This window comes from Semicossyphus pulcher, unplaced genomic scaffold, assembly GCF_022749685.1.
Source record: "Semicossyphus pulcher isolate SPU_LCO1_2020_fin unplaced genomic scaffold, fSemPul1.0.p SCAF_1, whole genome shotgun sequence".
In the NCBI taxonomy this organism is placed as follows: domain Eukaryota; kingdom Metazoa; phylum Chordata; class Actinopteri; order Labriformes; family Labridae; genus Semicossyphus; species Semicossyphus pulcher.
The window spans coordinates 28,311,690-28,329,951 of record NW_027211603.1 but is presented as its reverse complement, the minus strand read 5'-3'; the positions used below and the strand labels follow the sequence as shown (position 1 = coordinate 28,329,951).

General features: G+C 42.5%; 1 protein-coding gene across 1 annotated transcript; it reads left to right on the top strand.

The window, feature by feature from the left end:
• Positions 1–453: 453 nt before the first annotated feature.
• lrrc28 (leucine rich repeat containing 28) lies at positions 454–16,034 on the top strand. Its single transcript, XM_069657836.1, has 10 exons — positions 454–563; positions 1,133–1,337; positions 1,471–1,511; positions 1,764–1,801; positions 1,907–2,044; positions 2,621–2,827; positions 2,910–3,012; positions 3,185–3,369; positions 14,654–14,813; positions 14,961–16,034. Exons 2-10 carry the CDS (start codon positions 1,170–1,172, stop codon positions 15,028–15,030), a joined length of 1,110 nt encoding a protein of 369 aa, XP_069513937.1. The 5' UTR covers positions 454–563; positions 1,133–1,169; the 3' UTR covers positions 15,031–16,034.
• Positions 16,035–18,262: the final 2,228 nt, after the last annotated feature.

The window sequence follows — 18,262 nt, the reverse complement described above, 5'->3', positions numbered from 1 at the left end:
ATTTCTTCATATCGTAGCTTTGTAAAATGATTTTAATACTTTTGTCACCACTGGGCGGAACATATTTGTGTTTTCTGTGGAGTACATTTGTGTCTTTTGAGACAGAATTTACAGCAAAGACACCAGATGCACTGAAAACAGTATAAAGGTATTGTATATTGTGCTTGGTAATGTTTTTATTATTGTTAGTTCTGTTAAATAATCATCCATGCTGAATATAAAATCTTGATTATAATTGGAAAATATATTTAGCGGAGAAAAGTAAATTTTGCTTTTAACTGAAGGGGAGTAGAGGTGTAATGTAAAACCTCAAAATGACCTCAATTTCAACGATGTAACAGCAGGTGGCAGCAGTGTGCTGTCTGCAGTGAATTTAGAAGCAGAAGAAGAAAAAGATGCGCGTGACCTTTGACACGAGACTAGACGTGACGTCTTACGTTGTTTACGGCAAATAACTGTTGCTATTCATCACCCCCTTGCTAAGCGCTAGTTTATGTACCTTTACGGACTTATAGTGTGTATTTAACTGATGAATTAGAATAAAATGGTCCTGCACGATTAAGGTAAATGACTGCTTCCGTTGCGGTTTATTGTTATCAACTGTAATAGCAGCCACTTAGCTAGCATGCTAATTGTCCTATGTATAACAGTCGAGCATCATGTCACTTCGTCTGCGCTAACATAATGCCAGCTACAGGCTGCAGTGTCGTTTTTATGTATATATTATGTCTCTAAATACAAGCTTCTCTGCAATTTCAGTGTCAAAACCACCGGAGAACTTAGTTGATTTAGTTTATTACTGGCTGTAATTCAGCTATGAGTGGCCTGTCAACGCAGCCATTACCTCCTGCAGCAACATAAAATAAATTACGCATACACAATCAGACTTTAGACTTTTTTGCTCGCTGGGCTCGTGTGTGTCATCATTTTTGTAAAACTTTGAACGAGCTTATACCCCCCTGGTGTATGTTTGCCAGTAGACCATTAACTAGGGGCATACAAAACTGACTTAGTACAACAACGTTTAGCTTTGATGATCCTGTTGCATGCTGTTTAACCCTGCTCTCACCTGCAAATATCAAGAAAACAAACACTGCTTTCCTGTCACTAAAGCCCTCTTCTTTTTTTTTAGGAAATCGTAATGCCATAAAGGAAAAGGCACTGCAGAAATGGCAACTGAACTCCATGAGACAATTTTCATGGCCAAGCAGGAGCGCCATAAGAACCTTTTTCTGAACTACCGAAACCTGAATATTTTCCCTGTAGAACTGCTGAAGGATGAAGGCCTGCAGTTTCTGGAGAGACTCTACATGAAGAGGAACTCACTCACTACACTGGTATTATTCACACAGTGCATGCTGATTAAGCACCATAAGACATCACTAATACAGTTCCTATTGTTGAGTATAAACACAAATTCCTAACAGAATGTGACACAAAAATGTTTTGTCCTCTTTCTGTCTTTCTCAGCCTGACAATCTTGCTCAGAAGCTTCCAAATCTGATTGAACTGTGAGTATAGCTTAGCTGTGTTTTTTTTTAAACAACTGCTTTTTGACAGCCAATAGTTCCATGATATTATGCTAGTCTGTGGGAAATATTAGACACTGTAATGGGATGGCTGGTAAAACAGATGCTCTGGCTGTTCTGTAACTTCCAAGACATGAAAAGTAAGGCCTCAAGCTGTTTTAAGAGCATAGAACTACAATATATGCAATAGTTTGGTGTTTTAAAATGTATGCTTTTTTTTTTATTTCTTTCAAGGTATTTGCACTCAAACAACATAGTTATTATTCCTCAAGGTAAGTCCTCTGTTATATCATAATCACGTATCTGTTCTAGTTAGTCTAGCTATGTTGAGTTTGTCTTTTAAGGACACTGACAGCATCTTTAATTTGATCCTTCAGCTATTGGAAACCTGGCCAGACTGCAGTCACTGGACCTGAGCAACAACGCACTCCAGCTCCTCTGTCCAGAGATCGGCCGGCTGAGGTCTCTGCGGCACCTGAGACTGTCCAACAACCACCTGAAATGTCTTCCTCCAGGTAAAACACAGTACCAGTCAATCTTAGAGATATTTCTCATGAAATGGTCTTTGTCCAGTGAAAGGTCAAGTTTATTTATGAGAAAAATACCATGAATTATATTACAAGCTGACATAAACATACTGTAACAGAAACCTCTTTAGTACAGTATATCAAAGATTGTAACATTTCACCTTTTACATTTGTTGTGAGAATACCAACCTGTATTGAGTTGTAAGTGTTTAATTTGCCAGCAGAGGGTGTCAGAGGTTCTCAATCTCAAATAGATGAAATAGAGATAAAACCAGGTTTCATAATTTGAAACTAAAATCAAGATTATTTAAAGTATTATCATACCACAGGGGACTGATAAACAAGATTGTTGCTTAACTTTACAACTATATTTTAATGTTACATTTACATTTCTACCCCCTAGTTAGCATATATACAAAATGACAAAGGATTAAAGCAACCAAATTACCCTGTTAAAAAAATCCATTTAGTAAATCTTTATGCTGTTTTTTCTGAGATGTGTTGATTTTTTAAATGTTAGTCATCTGCTTCAGGCTGTCTATCCTGTTTCTGTGATACCCTCAGAGATCGGAGATCTGCAGGAGCTGGAGACCCTGGACATCTCCATGAACCAGCTGATGTCTCTGCCTGACCGGCTGCACCGCTGTGTGTCTCTGCAGAACCTGACAGCCGACCACAACCTGCTGAGCCACGTTCCCCGCCAGATCTGCTGGCTCCACCGCCTCAACCAGCTCTCCATGGCCGCTAACCGGCTGACCTTCCTACCGCTAGGTTAATATACCCTCTTATCTGCATGTTGCCATAGTGATATACCAAGTGAGGCACTGCTCATATCTGTATGTGTGTGTTTCAGATCTGGGCAGATCCCGGGAGCTGCAGTTTGTGTTTGTGGACAACAACGTGGACCTAAAGGGCCTCCCGTCCTACTTGTATAACAAGGTCATCGGCTGCAGCGGGTAACACACTTCACTACTGTGGCATACAGATTTAAAGTGGTGTTCAGTTCATTCTAATGAATCAGATCAAATAAATGTAATCAGTTAAAGAGCAGAAACACCTCAGAAGAAATGCAGTTACATAATGTTACATGTGATTTTAAGGCCGTATCTGTGTCCTGCTCTCGTACAGATGCGGCGTGTCAGGGCAGGTGTTGGAGGGTGTCCTGGGTGAGGTACTGGGTGAGGCGCTGAGTGAGGCTCTGGTCGGGCTCCCAGCTGAAGTGAAGGTGGTGGGTTCAGGGACGGATAACGTGGTGCCCCTGGAGGAGCTCGCCATGAGAACCCTGCACCGCATCTACAGCCAACGCCCAACAGGTGAGAGGTTGAATAAACACTTGAGATGTCACAGGGTGACATTTTTCCCTCCTGTTATTACACTTATGACAACACCAGTATTACTGATTACAACAAGTATTTTTGATGATTGCTGTTGACCTTAATTTTTAGAGCGCTGCTGCATTCACAGTGATTCAGACGGACAGTAGACAGCAAACTAGATACCATTGTAGGCAGTGGATGAGAGCAGGGCTTATGAATTCGACACGGCCATGCTGACAGTAAACACTGCTGTCCGAAGTTACTCGGCTCCCTCACACAAGATGAAAACACAATGATTTTGCAGTTCTGCCCTCAGTCATACTGTTTGATTGTTATCTTCATTTCCGTGTGTTATTGTTCTTCTGCTGTCTGCCTGAATCCCTGTGAATGCTGCATGACTTTGATCTTTAATTTTAGCTCCCACGTCCTTGTCCTTGTTGGTCAGCTGTTGGTTTACATGGCTCTGATTCAACTCTCCTTTCTGTCGTCATGTGATGGGTGAAATCTGACTCCTGCTTCTCTGTGCTGTGACTCTGCTGCTGCTTCTGTACAGGAATCTAGGTTATTTTTGAGTATTAAAAATGATAGAAATGAAGCACAACGGTTCATGTGCTACAAGACATATCAGGGACAACATCAGCAGTCATCTCCATGGCTGGGCCTGTCTGCTTTTAAACTGCAGTGTACCAAGGACAGGCTGAACAACACGTTTTCAGAACAGCAGGGTTTGTGATGTAACAAACGTAAGGAGCCAATCCCGTTAATGGACGGGGTGGCACTATGCATATCATTATGTGCAACCTATGGCAACCACTTCAACGATGCGCGAGTCAGCTGTAACTGTCTATCGTAATATTTGCAAACTCACTACTGACTACTAACGTTAACGTTACTACTAATTACAATATTTCAAGCTAGCTAAGTTTCAACAAGTTGCCGCTAAATGACGGCAGAGACGTGTTTTGTTTTCGCGACGGAGGGGGCGGTTGGAAATGTGCATAGTGAGCAGATTCATGAATCTTTAATGAGGCAGAAGGAGGAGATGCCTTGGGAGGATTTTTACAAGATAATTAAACATATTTTGCAGATAAAACATATCAGACAATTTATTATTTCAAGCAGAGCATTTTATATGTATTAAAACATGACTGTAGCTGGTCTTTAAACTGTAACTGCACCCACAGGTCTGACCATAACTCCACCCACTGCACAATTTTGAAAAATGCTCAAAGTGGGCTGAGAGGGGGGTCGAGGTGGGTGGGTGTGTCCGGCAGCTCAGTGACATCCCCTCCCCTGGCCAGAGAAAGATGGAGAGCGACACAGAGTCACAAGGCACATATGCCACAGAGGTCTCTTTTGAGGTGGAGGACTTCTCCCCTCCAGAGTCCCCTGAAGAGCACTTTAGTGTGGTGGAGGGCCGTGGTGGTCCCGAGCCCGATCAGTTCGAGCCGTTGGCTCCAGCCCCATTAACGCCTGTAACCGGAGCTTTCGGAGCCGAGGCAATGCAAGTGCGTATGTGCTGACTGCGCGTGCAGCCTGTTACAAGTATTTCTGATTCTGAAGAGAGAATGGGCGCAGTCTCTGAGTGGAACATAACATTAGCTAGAAGGCTAATGTACAGTGTGCTAGCAAAAATAGTGTAAACTCCAGTGAATGATGTCTGGATCAGGATATATTTTTGAAAATGAGTGCGGTTTCACAGACTCCCTCTCAAAGACGGGGCCGGGGGGGTGTACCGCCCCCCTCTGATTGACAGGTGTTATCATTCCTTTTTTTTATATAAATTTTGATGTAATTTTGTCCCAAACTGTTGCCTTTACGTCACCATCAGCTGGCAAGGTTCAGGGCTGATTTAAAACAGTAGATGGCGTGTTTGAGCCATTTCCAACCCATGAAATGAAATAATTTTGGTAACACCAGCGTTGATGAGTTTTATCTCAGTACAGCAATATAATTTAGATTACAGCTCACAAAATATGTTTAAGTGTGCAGTTACTCTTACAAAATATCAGGGTCTAAACAGCCCACAGGTCCTGGGTCAGGTTAAACCAGTATTGCATCTGTGTTATACTGACACCCTGGGTCAAAGGTCAAAGTTTAATCAAGTTATTTTTAAAGGAACAAACAAAAAGCATGAGGACACGGTGAGCATAATAATTAGTTTAGAGACGGTTCATTTACTTAAGAAGGTCTAATAGTGTAAACAGGTTAAAAAGGTAACACGTTCTAAACAAGGAGCTCAGGTAAGTTCATCACTTTATAATGCACCTGAGAGACACTGGGGAGGGATTACATTTACACGTGAGTTTAATACAACTTTACATTCTCAACAACAACAGTAGAACAACGTAACATACATTTGTGTTTGTTTATTTAATTTTTTATTTTATGCTCATTATTTATTTTGAGCACGTCAGCAGCAGCCAACGCTCTCTTTAAAAGACATCGAGGCAGGTGAGCAAGGTTTGGTTGCACATCTTCTCGCTGTTCTGTCTCTGTAGGTCTGTCAGCTGGGACCTCATGGAGCTCTCCTTCTTCTTCCACTGCTGCTCCTTGTTCTGCAGACTTCTCCTGAGGCCTTCTGTGGTCTGAAGGAGGGTTGACTTTTCCTTCTTCCACTTGACGCCTTGTTTCTCAGCCTCCTTCAGAGCAGATGTGAGCTTCTTGTTTTTATGTCTCTGGTAATCTACTTTAGTGAGACAGGAGGCTGTTGTTTTCTCCATCTCCTTCTGGTTGTGGCTTCTCTCCAAAAGTGTTGCGTTTACATTTTTGTTCAGTGTCTGTTAGCCTTCTTCAGGCTCGCCCTGACCTTCCTCAGCACTGATAGGAGAGTGTCCTCTTCCCTCTGAGCAAAGCGGACATGTTTGGGCTGAACCTCTGGCAGCTGCTCTCACTGCTCTCGGAGCTGATCGAGGAGATTGGCAAGGGAGTCCTCTTGGATCTCTAAGAGGACTCTAACCTGGGTTGTGCTCTGGGTGAGCCTGGCCTTGTTGATTGTGTAGGAAATACACAAACTTCTTCTTAAACCAAAAATACTGAATAATAAACGGCCGTACATAATCATACTCCAGTATTATAGTCAGGATTAAAAACAAACATTTTAAAACGTCAAACAACACAAAGTATTTATTCTAACCCCAATATGCCCTTTTTTTGTCAAATATATTTTCTGATAAATTATAGCACTTTTTTTTTTTGAGTCCACAGTCCTCTTTTCTTACTTGGTAACAATATTCCTGTAGCTTGTAAATAAAACAAGTAACCCATATCTTTCCCTATTCATCCTGGCCACCAACTATTACAACATGTGGCCACTGGGTGGCGCTGCAGGTCTCCTGGTCAACCTGCTGCATGAACTGCTGTTGCTGCTGATGGTCTCTGCTCCTTAGTGCTCAATGTGTGACGTTAAAATGAACCATTGTAAAGATAAAATGTTCTTAACTACAGCTTAGTTAACTAAGCTTAACTACAAAGCTGCAGTAAAACAAAGGTTGTAGTAGGACATCTGCTGGCTAAGTGGCAACATTTAGTGTCTTTACTTGTTTTATTAGTGTTGAATTGTATTCATTGAGCAGGCCTACAATTTTGATGATGATCACACAAAGGTGTTAAAAAAAAAATCTGCCTTGTTCATTGTTCGAGCAAAACCCTGTTGCTCGCTTACAAAACAGCAACAAAAATGGCTCCTGCCCTCATCCAGGTCTACACGCTCTGCCAATGAAAGGCGCCTGGTACTCCCATCACAACAGGGCCCTAAGTCGCAAACTAGACTGTACTTCTCAGTAGTCCCCCAAACTCCATTCGGTCCGCAGAGTCCCTTTCACCTTTAAGAAGAAGCTAAAGACTCAGCTCTGTCATGAACACCTCTGCATTTAATGATATTGAGGTAGATAGTTACCACCAACTTTTTTAGAATAATTGAATCTTTGACAGTCAGGAAGGAGCATAAGTATTTACACATAACAAAATGAAGGAGGTCCAATGACAGACATGAAGACATCAAAACAGACATGAAGCTGTGTTTTTATGCAACTTGTGTGTAAAAAGCAAAGCGAGATAAACAGTTAATATCACCATCTTTATAAATTGAATGTCAAACACAATACAACTTTATATGCATTTTTTAAATGTTTATTAGCCTAATTATTTATTTTTTAAGGGGCAATTTACTGTAGCCAATTAACCTGCTGTGCATGTCTTTGGGTTTGTGGGAGGAAACTGGAGCATCCCGGGGAAAAACCCCCAGGGAGGCATGGGGAGAACATACAAACTCCACACAGGAAGTTACCAGCTGGTTGGAAGGTTCTCCCTGTGAGGTGACAGTGCTAACCACTGCACCGCCATGCCCCCCTTTTCAGTTTAACCTTTTAGACCGCAAATATTTTGGATTGTTTTGCTATTGCAATCCAAAATATCTGCTGGGAAAATGGTTGGGGGGTGGGGGGGGGGAGGAGGAGGGGGAGAAAGAAGGGGGGAGAAAGAAGGGGGGAGAAGGAGGGAGGAAGAAGGGGAGAGGGTAGGGTTTGGAGAGGAGGGGGGAGAAAAAAGTGGGGGGGTAGAGAAGGAGGGAGGAAGAAGGGGAAAGGGTAGGGTTTGGAGAAGGGGGGGAGAAAAAAGTGGGGGGTTAGAGAAGGAGGGAGGAAGAAGGGGAAAGGGTAGGGTTTGGAGAGGAGGGGGGGAGAAAAAAGAAGGGGAAAGGGTAGGGTTTGGAGAGGAGGGGGGAGAAAAAAGAAGGGGGGTAGAGAAGGAGGGAGGAAGAAGGGAAAAGGGGGGGAAGGAAGGGGGGAAGGGAAGACTTTTACTTTTTCTTCCACTTCTGAGGCTTCTTCAACCCAAGGAAGTGTCTGGCCCGCGTCCAGATGGACGGTGTCTTTTTTTCCTCAGACACTTCCGGCATCTCCACATCTTCAGGGGCGGCTGCACCTGGGAGGTTCTCTCCCAGGCACATCGGCTCCTCTGGCTGCTCCTCTCGCCTTGCTCTTTTTCTCCTCTGAGAAATTAAGTCTGCTCTGTTAGCTTGCAGTTCCTTGGAGAGCTCGCCATTTCTCAGGAGCTGAACTTTGAGCTGACTTTGCAGCTCCTGCAGCTCCCTGAGAAGACGGCTCTCCGTCTCTGCACTGTGCTGCCGCATGATGTTCACCTCCTGTGCAATTGTCTGACACATGGCCTCCTGCTCAGCCTTCATGGTGCAGATCTGTTCCTGGCTCTCCGACAGCCTGTCCGATTGAAACTTGACTTGAGCCTCAAGTTGATGCTGAGCGCTCTCAGCCTGCTGTCGGAGAGTGAGGACCTCACACTGGTACCTCTGGCCGAGCTGCTGGTTGTGTTCTCTGCACCTCTCCAGTTCTGCTTGAAGACACTGTTTCTTCTTCTTCTCCTCCTGTAGCTCAGCAGTGAAACGTTGCTGGCTGGTCTTGTGCTCCAGTTCAAGCTCCTCGTAGTCATGCTGGACGATCTTACGAACACAGAGCTGAGCTTTCAGCTCCTCCAGCTCTGTCTGGAACTTGTTCTCCTTCTCCAAGGCATTCTGCTGCAGGACAGCCACCTCCTCTGCCATCCTCTGACGGAGGGAGTCCAGTTCGGCTCTTAGGGAAGAGATTATTTGATGCTCCTGCAACGCTTTGTCAGTGTGCATTTTCTTAGTGTGCGTGTTCTTTCTCTTAGTAGTGTAACTAATGAAGGGTTGGAACGATCTGACTGTGGGCGTCTGCTCTCTTTTATAGGCACCAGATGATGTCACGGAATTATGCCTTTCATGTTCAGTTGCATTCTATGTGACTTTGATGAGTTCCGTTGTTCCATTTCTTCTCCTACTCATTTTTTGCCTGCGTGTTTACATTCAAAATCAACATCTGTCAATCAAATGTTACCTAATGTTAAAATACCTCTAAGTATATTCACTCTTTTTTCAAAGCTCATTTATATTTCAAAGAGATAACATTTTTTTGAAAAGGTATCCCGATGGTTTAGTGGAGAGGTACAACAGAACTCTCAAAAGCATGTTGAAGAAGTTCATCTCCACTAATGCCAAAGACTGGGACAAGTGGCTCCCATATCTCCTGTTCGCTTACAGGGAGGTGCCCCAAGCATCAAGGGGCTTCTCGCCTTTTGAGCTCCTCTATGGCAGGCAGGTGAGAGGTTCCCTCGATGTGCTGCACGAGACCTGGGTGGGATCCCAGGAGGGGAAAGCCAGCTTGTTGGTGTTTGTCTTGCAAATGAGAGAGTGAATGGAGCAGGCAACAAAGCTGGTGAGGAAAAATATGGAGAAGAGACAAGGACTTTGCCTCTATATACATGGGGCACCTGCTCTACCAGCTGAGCCAAACCAGCACCCCATGTTGCTGTTTTTAAATTGTTGACTTGAGGCCTCTTTTCTATTACATCCTTCTTTGCTTTATGTCAAGTATCCACTGCTCATATCCCTTCACTTGCTCGCCGCTCGCATCAAATTCAAAACCCTGTTGCTTGCTTACAAAACAGCAACAAAAACGGCTCCTGCCTACCTGAACGCCCTCATCCAGGTCTACACTCCCTCCTGCACACTCAAAATCAATCAATCAATCAAATTTTATTTGTATAGCGCCAAATCATAACCAGGGTTATCTCGAGACACTTTACAGAAAGAGCAGGTCTAGACCGACTCTTTGTTAAGTTATTTAAAGAGAGGCCCAACATGAATCCACCATGAGTAGCACCTAGCAATTCGGAACATTGGCAAGGAAAAACTTCCTTTTAACAGGCAGAAACCTCGAGCAGAACCAGACTCATGGTGAACAGCCATCTGCCTCGACTGGATGGGCCGAAAATGGGATAGAAGGAGATGCAGGATAGAGACAGGCAAAGAGAGCAACAACAACATATGTTCTTGTTACCACAACAACATATGTCCTTGTTACATGAACAACAACAGACACATACTTATGGTTACAATGCCAATAATAGTGGTAGACTAGGGTGAAGATTGGCTAAATAAATAAATAAATAAATTGGCGAGAGAAGCAGAGTAATGATAAGGGCTGAGGTAATCGTAATTGTAACAGTTGAAGTCAACAGGTCTACTATTAGCATTAGCAGCAACAATAATGATACTATGGGGAAGGCTGATGTTAGTAGTTGTTGCAGTCGAGCAGGTCCACAGCAGCAGGTGGTCTGCAGCAACGATCCTCAGGAACCTTCAAGACAAGGGAGTACAAGAACTCCCGGGAAGATATGTGTTTAGTAATGTTAATGGGACCAGAAGATACAGAGTTAATGAGCTGCATTAATATGACAGAGAGAGAGAGAGAGAAGCTTGGTGTGTCAGATCCCCCCGGCAGTCTAAACCTATAGCAGCATAACTATGGGCTAGTCCAAGCCTGAGCCAGCCCTAGCTATAAGCTTTGTCAAAGAGGAAAGTTTTAAGTGTACTCTTAAAAGAAGAGAGGGTGTCTGCCTCCCGGACCTTGACTGGTAGATTGTTCCAGAGGAGGGGGGCCTGGTAATTGAAGGCTCTACCTCCAACACTACTCTTAGAGACTTTAGGTACCACAAGCAGGCCTGCATCCTGGGAGCGCAATGTTCTAGAGGGGTAATATGGCACTATGAGCTCTTTAAGATATGATGGTGCCTGACCATTAAGAGCTTTGTAAGTAAGAAGAAGGATTTTAAATTCTATTCTAGATTTTACAGGAAGCCAGTGCAGAGAGGCTAATACAGGAGAGATGCGATCTCTCTTCCTAGTTCTTGTCAGCACACGTGCTGCAGCATTTTGTACCAGCTGCAGAGTTTTTAGTGACTTATTAGGGCAGCCTGATAGTAACGAGTTACAATAATCCAACCTGGAAGTAACGAATGCATGGACTAGTTTTTCTGCATCGTTTTGAGACAAGATGTGTCTGATTTTTGCTATGTTGCGAAGATGAAAGAAGGCTGTCCTTGATATTTGTTTTATGTGGGAGATGAAGGACATATCCTGATCAAATAGAACTCCCAGATTCCTAACAGTAGTGCTGGATGCCAGGCTGATGCCATCTAGGGCAGCTATATCATTAGAGAAAGAGTCTTTAAGGTGTTTTGGGCCGAGCACAATAACTTCAGAAAACTGAATTAAGTAGCAGAAAGTTTCTAGTCATCCAGATCTTTATGTCCTTAAGGCATGCTTCTAGTTTAGATAGCTGATTGGTTTCGTCCGGCTTCATAGATAAGTATAATTGAGTATCATCTGCATAACAATGAAAATTAATGGAGTGTTTCCTCATGATATTACCCAGAGGAAGCATATATAAGGTAAAAAGAATCGGTCCGAGCACAGAACCTTGTGGAACTCCATGACTAACTTTGGTTTGCATAGAGACACATCATGAACATTAACAAACTGAGATCGATCTGATAGATAAGATTTAAACCAACTTAGTGCAGATCCTGTAATGCCAATTAAATGTTCTAATCTCTGTAACAGGATGTGATGGTCTATCGTGTCGAAAGCGTCACTAAGATCTAACAGGACGAGTACAGAGAGAAGTCCTCTGTCTGAAGCAGTAAGTAGATCATTTGAAACTCGCACAAGGGCTGTCTCAGTGCTATGGTGGACTCTAAATCCTGACTGAAAGTCCTCAAATAAACTGTTGTTATGAAGAAAGTCACATAATTGATTAGCGACTGCTCAAGGATCTTTGAGATAAAAGGAAGGTTAGATATAGGTCTATAGTTAGCTAAGGTGCCTGAATCTAGGGTAGGCTTTTTAAGAAGTGGCTTAATTACAGCTAGTTTAAAAGACTGGGGTACATAGCCCGTCGATAAAGACATATTGATCATATCTAGTAAAGAAGTGCTAATTGAGGGAAAGACTTCCTTAAGCAGCTTGGATTGGAATCGGGTCTAAAAGACAGGTTGATGGTTTAGACGAAGATATCAGAGAATTTAGCTCAGGAAGGTCAATTGGAGAAAAACAGTCAAGGTAAACATCAGGTTTTTGAGCAGTTTCCAAAGATACATCTGCACCAGTTAACGGCAGGAGGTTACAAATTTTGTCTCTTATCTTTAGGATTTTGTCATTAAAGAAGCTCATGAAATCATCACTGCTGAGGCCTATAGGAATACTTGGCTCAGTGGAGCTGTGACTCTCTGTCAGCCTGGCTACAGTGCTGAAAAGGCACCTGGGATTGTTTTTATGTTCTTCTATGAGGGAGGAGTAGTAGACACCTCGAGCATGCCGTAGGGCCTTCCTGTATTTATTAAGACTATTTTGCCAGAGTAAACGAGACTCTTCTGTTTTGGTGGATCGCCACATTCTTTCAAATTTACGTGACATTTGCTTCAAGTTACGAGTTTCTGAGTCATACCATGGAGCTAGCCTCTGTCGTTTAATAATCTTCTTTTTTAAGGGGGCAATCGAGTCTAGAGTACTTCTCAGCAAACCTGCAGTACTATCAACAAACTGATCAAGCTGAGAGGGACTAACATTAGCATAAGAGCTTTCTGTAGTAAACAGATGTGGTAAAGAATTAAAAGCAGCTGGAATTGTTTCCTTAAATTTAGCTACAGTCCTATCAGACAAACATCTTGTGAGTACATTTTTGTTAACTGGAGAGTAGTCGGTTAATAGGACATCGATTGTTACTAAATAGTGATCTGATAAAAGAGGATTTTGTGGGAAGACAATTAAGTTTTCGGTTTCAAGGCCATAAGCTAGAACAAGGGTGTGGTTAAAGCGGTGAGTAGGCTGGTTTACACTTTGAGTGAAACCAATAGAGTCCAAAAGGGACATAAATGCCATGCTAAGACTATCATTATCAACATCTACATGAATATTGAAGTCCCCTACAATAATTATTTTATCTGAACTCAGGACTAAATCTGATAAAAACTCTGAGAATTCAGTTAGAAAATCAGAGTATGCGCCAGGAGGGCGGTATACTATCACAAATAAAACAGGCTGTAAAGTTTTCCAAGCTGGGTGTGAAAAACTCGGAACAAGGCTTTCAAAAGAGCTGAAACTAAGTTTTGGTCTAGGGTTGATTAGAAGACTAGAACTGAAAAAAACAACCCTGTGCGTTGCCTCTGTGCACTGACTGTTGGCACCAGTGTCCGATCGCACTTGAAGCTGTTTGTTGGCACTTACTGACTTTGTTCCCTCCTGTCTCGATTGTTGCTTGTGTTGTATTAACTCTCAGATGTACGTCGCTTTGGACAAAAGCGTCAAAAAATGAAAATTGTAACATTGTAACTTCCATGATTCCCAAATTGTCCAAACCGTACTGCAAAGTTTTTTAAAGTAGCATGTCAAGGTAGATATTTACAGTTCAGTGTTGAAGTATGTCTCTTTGAGCGTCTCCGTGTGGTGTTCTTCATGTGCTACAAGACAAATCAGGGACAACATCAGCAGTCATCTCCATGGCTGGGCCTGTCTGCTTTTAAACTGCAGTGTACCAAGGACAGGCTGAACAACACGTTTTCAGATTGGCAGGTTTGAGACGTCACAAACCTAAGGAGCCAATCCCGTTAATGGACGGGGTGACACTATGTGTTAAAGGAGCTTAGTCTACTACAAGCTACTGAGGGGTTTGACCCAGGAGCGACTTATCTGACACGCTTAATTGTCCAAACTTCCTTCTGTGTAAGTTTCAGGAACGAGTCCACACGTCTCCATTGATTGTTCCATCAACCAAGGTTCATTCGTTGCACAACAAAAATGTGCGTCCCTTCATCCAAACATTTGACATTCCAATCTTGTGCCTTAGCGGTCAAAAACCGTTTGCCCTTCCGGGGTCACACTGCCTGCTACAGATTTTCCACTACCTTTATTGCTGTGATCTAAATGACCACAGCGCCACCTACTGTAACAACAAAAAATACAAATTCACCCTGCTTCCCCATAACATTGCATTCGGCTCCTACACTATGCATATCATTATGTGTATCCTATGGCAACCACTTCGGCGATGCGCGAGCCATCTGTAACCGTCATCATAATGTTTGCAAACTACTGACTACTAACGTTAACGTTACTAATACTAATTACTACATTTCAAGCTAGCTAAGTTTTAAGAAGTTGCCACTAAACGACGGCAGTTTTGTTTTCAGCTGTAATTTTACAAAAGGTGAAACGTAGTAAATAGTGGGCGGGGCCGATGCAGATTGGGGAATTTTTAATGAGGGAGAAGGAGGAGATGCCTTGGGAGGATTTTTAGGTAATTATACATATGTTGCAGAAAAAACATATCAGACAATTTATTATTTTATGTCTTAAAACATGACTGGAGCTGGTCTTTAATAAATACTAAATTTCCTGTTGTGTTTTTAGACCTCAACCTGCTACCTCCCATCACCCTCCCGAGGAGCCTGCTGGACCTGCTGCAGTTCCCCCTGGGACACTGTCACCGCTGCAGTCAGGCCATGTTCACCATCATCTACCCCAAACTCTTCCCACTCCGTGACACGGCTCTGGCAGGAGTGCACCGCAGGTCAGTACAAACACACTTTTATTTACTACCTGGATTTCCTACAGAGCTACTACAGATGAGTAACAACTAAGCAGCAACTTCCGTCTCTTTAGCTACAGTGTAGTGTTTTCAGCTCATCTCTTTCTTCACTTCTTCTTTCCCCTGAAGGACGACTGTGAGTTTCGTTGCCTACTGCTGCTCCAGTCACTGCCTCCGGACCTTTAACCTCCAGGGGTGACGTCCCTTTCTTCCTGTACACATTCGCTCAGGAGCTGCTGCGCGGTTTCCAGAAGGTGGCAGAAAGCGGCTTGTAGTTTGTGTGGCTCTCAAAGTCTGCAGGAGGAGCTCTGTGCTTAATTGACAGTACTGAGAACCAATGAGAAGCAGCAGAGGTTTGGGGCTGCAGATGATGGACACACGGCTCATTCAGCAACGTATCAACACACTTTGAACTCAAAGACTCAAACCTACATGATGTTCCTGAAGGAGGACTTTATGCCTGTGAGGTGTTGTTGTGGAGAGTGCATCTTTCTGCTCATTAAACTAGTTTTGTCTAGAAACTAACAGTGTTAGATGTGAAGTAAATACTCACAATGTGCACTTTTTAAAGACAAGCACTGTTTGGTTTTGTCAAATCGGTCGTTTTTCGCACAGACATGTTTTGCAGCAGACACGTCCAGCTGAATGTGGAGTCTGTTTGAGGTGTAAACATTTGTAGTGAAGGTTGTTTTGCTGATTTTTGAAGGTTTATATTTTGCAGTTTGGGACGACGCAGAGTGTTATTGACATTCAATGAGGAATTTATTTATAAAATTTAAGTTCCAGTAAATAAACAAGCCAAAGATTGGAGTCACAGTAAATTGTGAATTGCAGCCATATTGAAGGACAGGTACCCATTTTAACATTTTGACCAAAACATTTGGCATGATTAAAAACTATAGTTTTTATCATTTCATCAACTTAAACGCACTCTGTGTAAAATAGCTTGAACCCTTAATGATTGAGTTGTTGTTACAACCCTGATGATGTTTTATGTCTGCAGACTTTTTCAGTTTGAAGTGAAATGTTTGTCGTCATCTGCAGGTTAAAACGTGTGTGTACACTTCAGAGGCACTGTGCGATTCTCCTGTTTAACTGACACCTGTGTGTTTTTGTTCATTACTGTGTTGTACAATTCTAATTTATCATTTGTTTTTGTTGTGTTGCATTGGCAGTAAATGTTGACTGATGTTTGTGCTTTCAGTGAATTTGTATCTTTTCTACACCAAAGAGTGGAAACATGGAAAGGTGATACAGAGACAGTTGGGTATCTGCATGTTAAACACTCAGAGGAGGAATTATGCTGTTTCACATTTTAACACATACATATATAATGTTACACTGTTGGATGCTCATTCTAAACGTGGGTGAAGTTTCAAATCTGTAGGTAAAAGTATGTTGGAGTAATCCCCAGGCTTCTCAGCTCAGTCTGCTGTGAACGCCAGGTTTCACACAGTTTATTCTACACGCTGCACTTTGTTAAGTCACAAAGTGCAGACTCAGCAGGCTTCAGAGAGCTGGCCAATCAGAAGAAAGTGGGCTTATAGGGGCAGGGTTTCTTAAAGGGAAAGAGCTGACTGAGTAGTTTCAGGCAGAGGCTGTATGAGGGCCTGCAAAGTAAAAAGAAAAATGATGAGTTGTTTTCACTGTAAATGATGCTAAGCTACTCCACAGGTATGACAGAGTAAAATAGGAAGCTTGAAATTAGCATAATACCGCCCCTTAAAGATTTTTCAACACTTACCCAGATTATCAATCCTAAACTCCTCCAATTCATGTAGTTGCTTTCTGTGTCCTCTGAATAAATGTGCATGTGTTTGGAGATATTATAGTTTCTTAAATAATATCTCTAACTGTCTTTCATGTAACTCAGTCAATGAGCTTCATGTAGCTCTAAGTGTCAGGAGTCCAGACAACCAGGCTCTTTAGCTTCCCTGCCTGCAGGATGCAGACGTGACAGACTTCCCGGCAACGGGAAGGGGTTGTGCCAAGTTACTTTAGGCCAAACTTGCAAGGGGAGCTTTGATTAACTCCTGAGTCAGTATTGGGAGTTAATCAATATCTTCTTAATTACACTAACTGGAAACACTCCCTGTTCAGTATTTTGTTGACTATCTTCAGCAATTCTTTTAATGCAGAATGAGTCTGGAAAAGGACATCAGCAAATTAACAGCAAACTCAAAAGTCCAAAGACAGTGAGGCACTCCTGCAGGGACATTTTGTGAGTGAATTAGCATAAATTTTTACTTGCATACTAAAAACTATAAACAAAATGGTTGTACTGGCGCTAAATCTCTTTTACAGCAAAACCCCACCTGAGTTTTTGAGACAGGTCTTGATGCCGATTTTAGAGACATAAGTTCACAGATTACTGATATGACGGGTCATACATTTTCTTTTACGGCTGGATTAGAAATAGCCCCTTTTAATGTGGATTTTTCTAACTGATATGACCGGGCAAAAGTACTCAGACGGCCTTTTTAAGAGTATTTAACGTTATAACACATTGTCAACCAATTCCAGTGCAGACCATCATCTTCTCAGCTGTGATGCCCTGCTGCATGAGCTGCAGACAGCTCTGAGAGTACTGGAAAGTATAGAGTAAGAGCATATAACGATACCGATCTTACTGTTAGAACATCAATCCAATAATATCATCCAACAGATAATTGGGCTCTAATTGCTTTAATTTTCTAGTGTGCATCTCAAAACAGAGCACATCCATGTTGATAATTCCAGCTGCTCTCAAACAGAATGACCACTTGAAGCTTTAATCCTGTATGCATGTATGTAAGTGGTAACAGAGGGTTGTGGAGAGGTGGAGCTGAAAGCACAGCTGCTCCATTACTAGGATCAATAGTGTTCAGATTCAGAGTGTAAGACCATGATCCTCTCTGGCTGGTGCTTCGGCTCTCTGTTCTCCCTCTGGGACTATCACATCTCTGCTGACTGCACATATGAAATTACAAATACATGCTGCATTGTCATATAATATACACACATGATACAAGTCTACATCAACTGAGAGTATGATATATTTACAACAAATATCAGCTGTCATATCAGCTCCTGCTTAGTATGTGAGTGCAGGTGAAACATTTGCTTCTTGATCTCTGTTTCGTTTACTGCACTCATGAAGAAAGTCAGAGGAAGGGAAAAAGCTTCCTTATTTTGATAGTCCAAGTGTCTTACAAAGTGGAAAGAAGATTAGTGAATCATGGTAATACTGAAAATAAAACACAGAGCAGGGCGACGAGAGCAGGTCACAAGTTACCAATAGCTTTAAATGAAATCAGATCTCACAGGTTTAACATGCTCAGTCCATTTAGACCAAATCCCATAAAACCTTTCTTTTTGCATTCTGTGGGAATGACCATTACGTAAATCTTGTGTATTATATCTATCCATTCCTCACTGGTGGGCGGTTCTAC

Bases quoted from the DNA above. Each gene is read 5' to 3' on its own strand.
- lrrc28 (XM_069657836.1), top strand. From the start codon at position 1,170: ATGGCAACTGAACTCCATGAGACAATTTTCATGGCCAAGCAGGAGCGC. The intron at 1,338-1,470 runs GTATTATTCACA...TGTCTTTCTCAG, and splicing joins GGAACTCACTCACTACACTG to CCTGACAATCTTGCTCAGAA. The intron at 2,045-2,620 runs GTAAAACACAGT...TGATACCCTCAG, and splicing joins CCTGAAATGTCTTCCTCCAG to AGATCGGAGATCTGCAGGAG.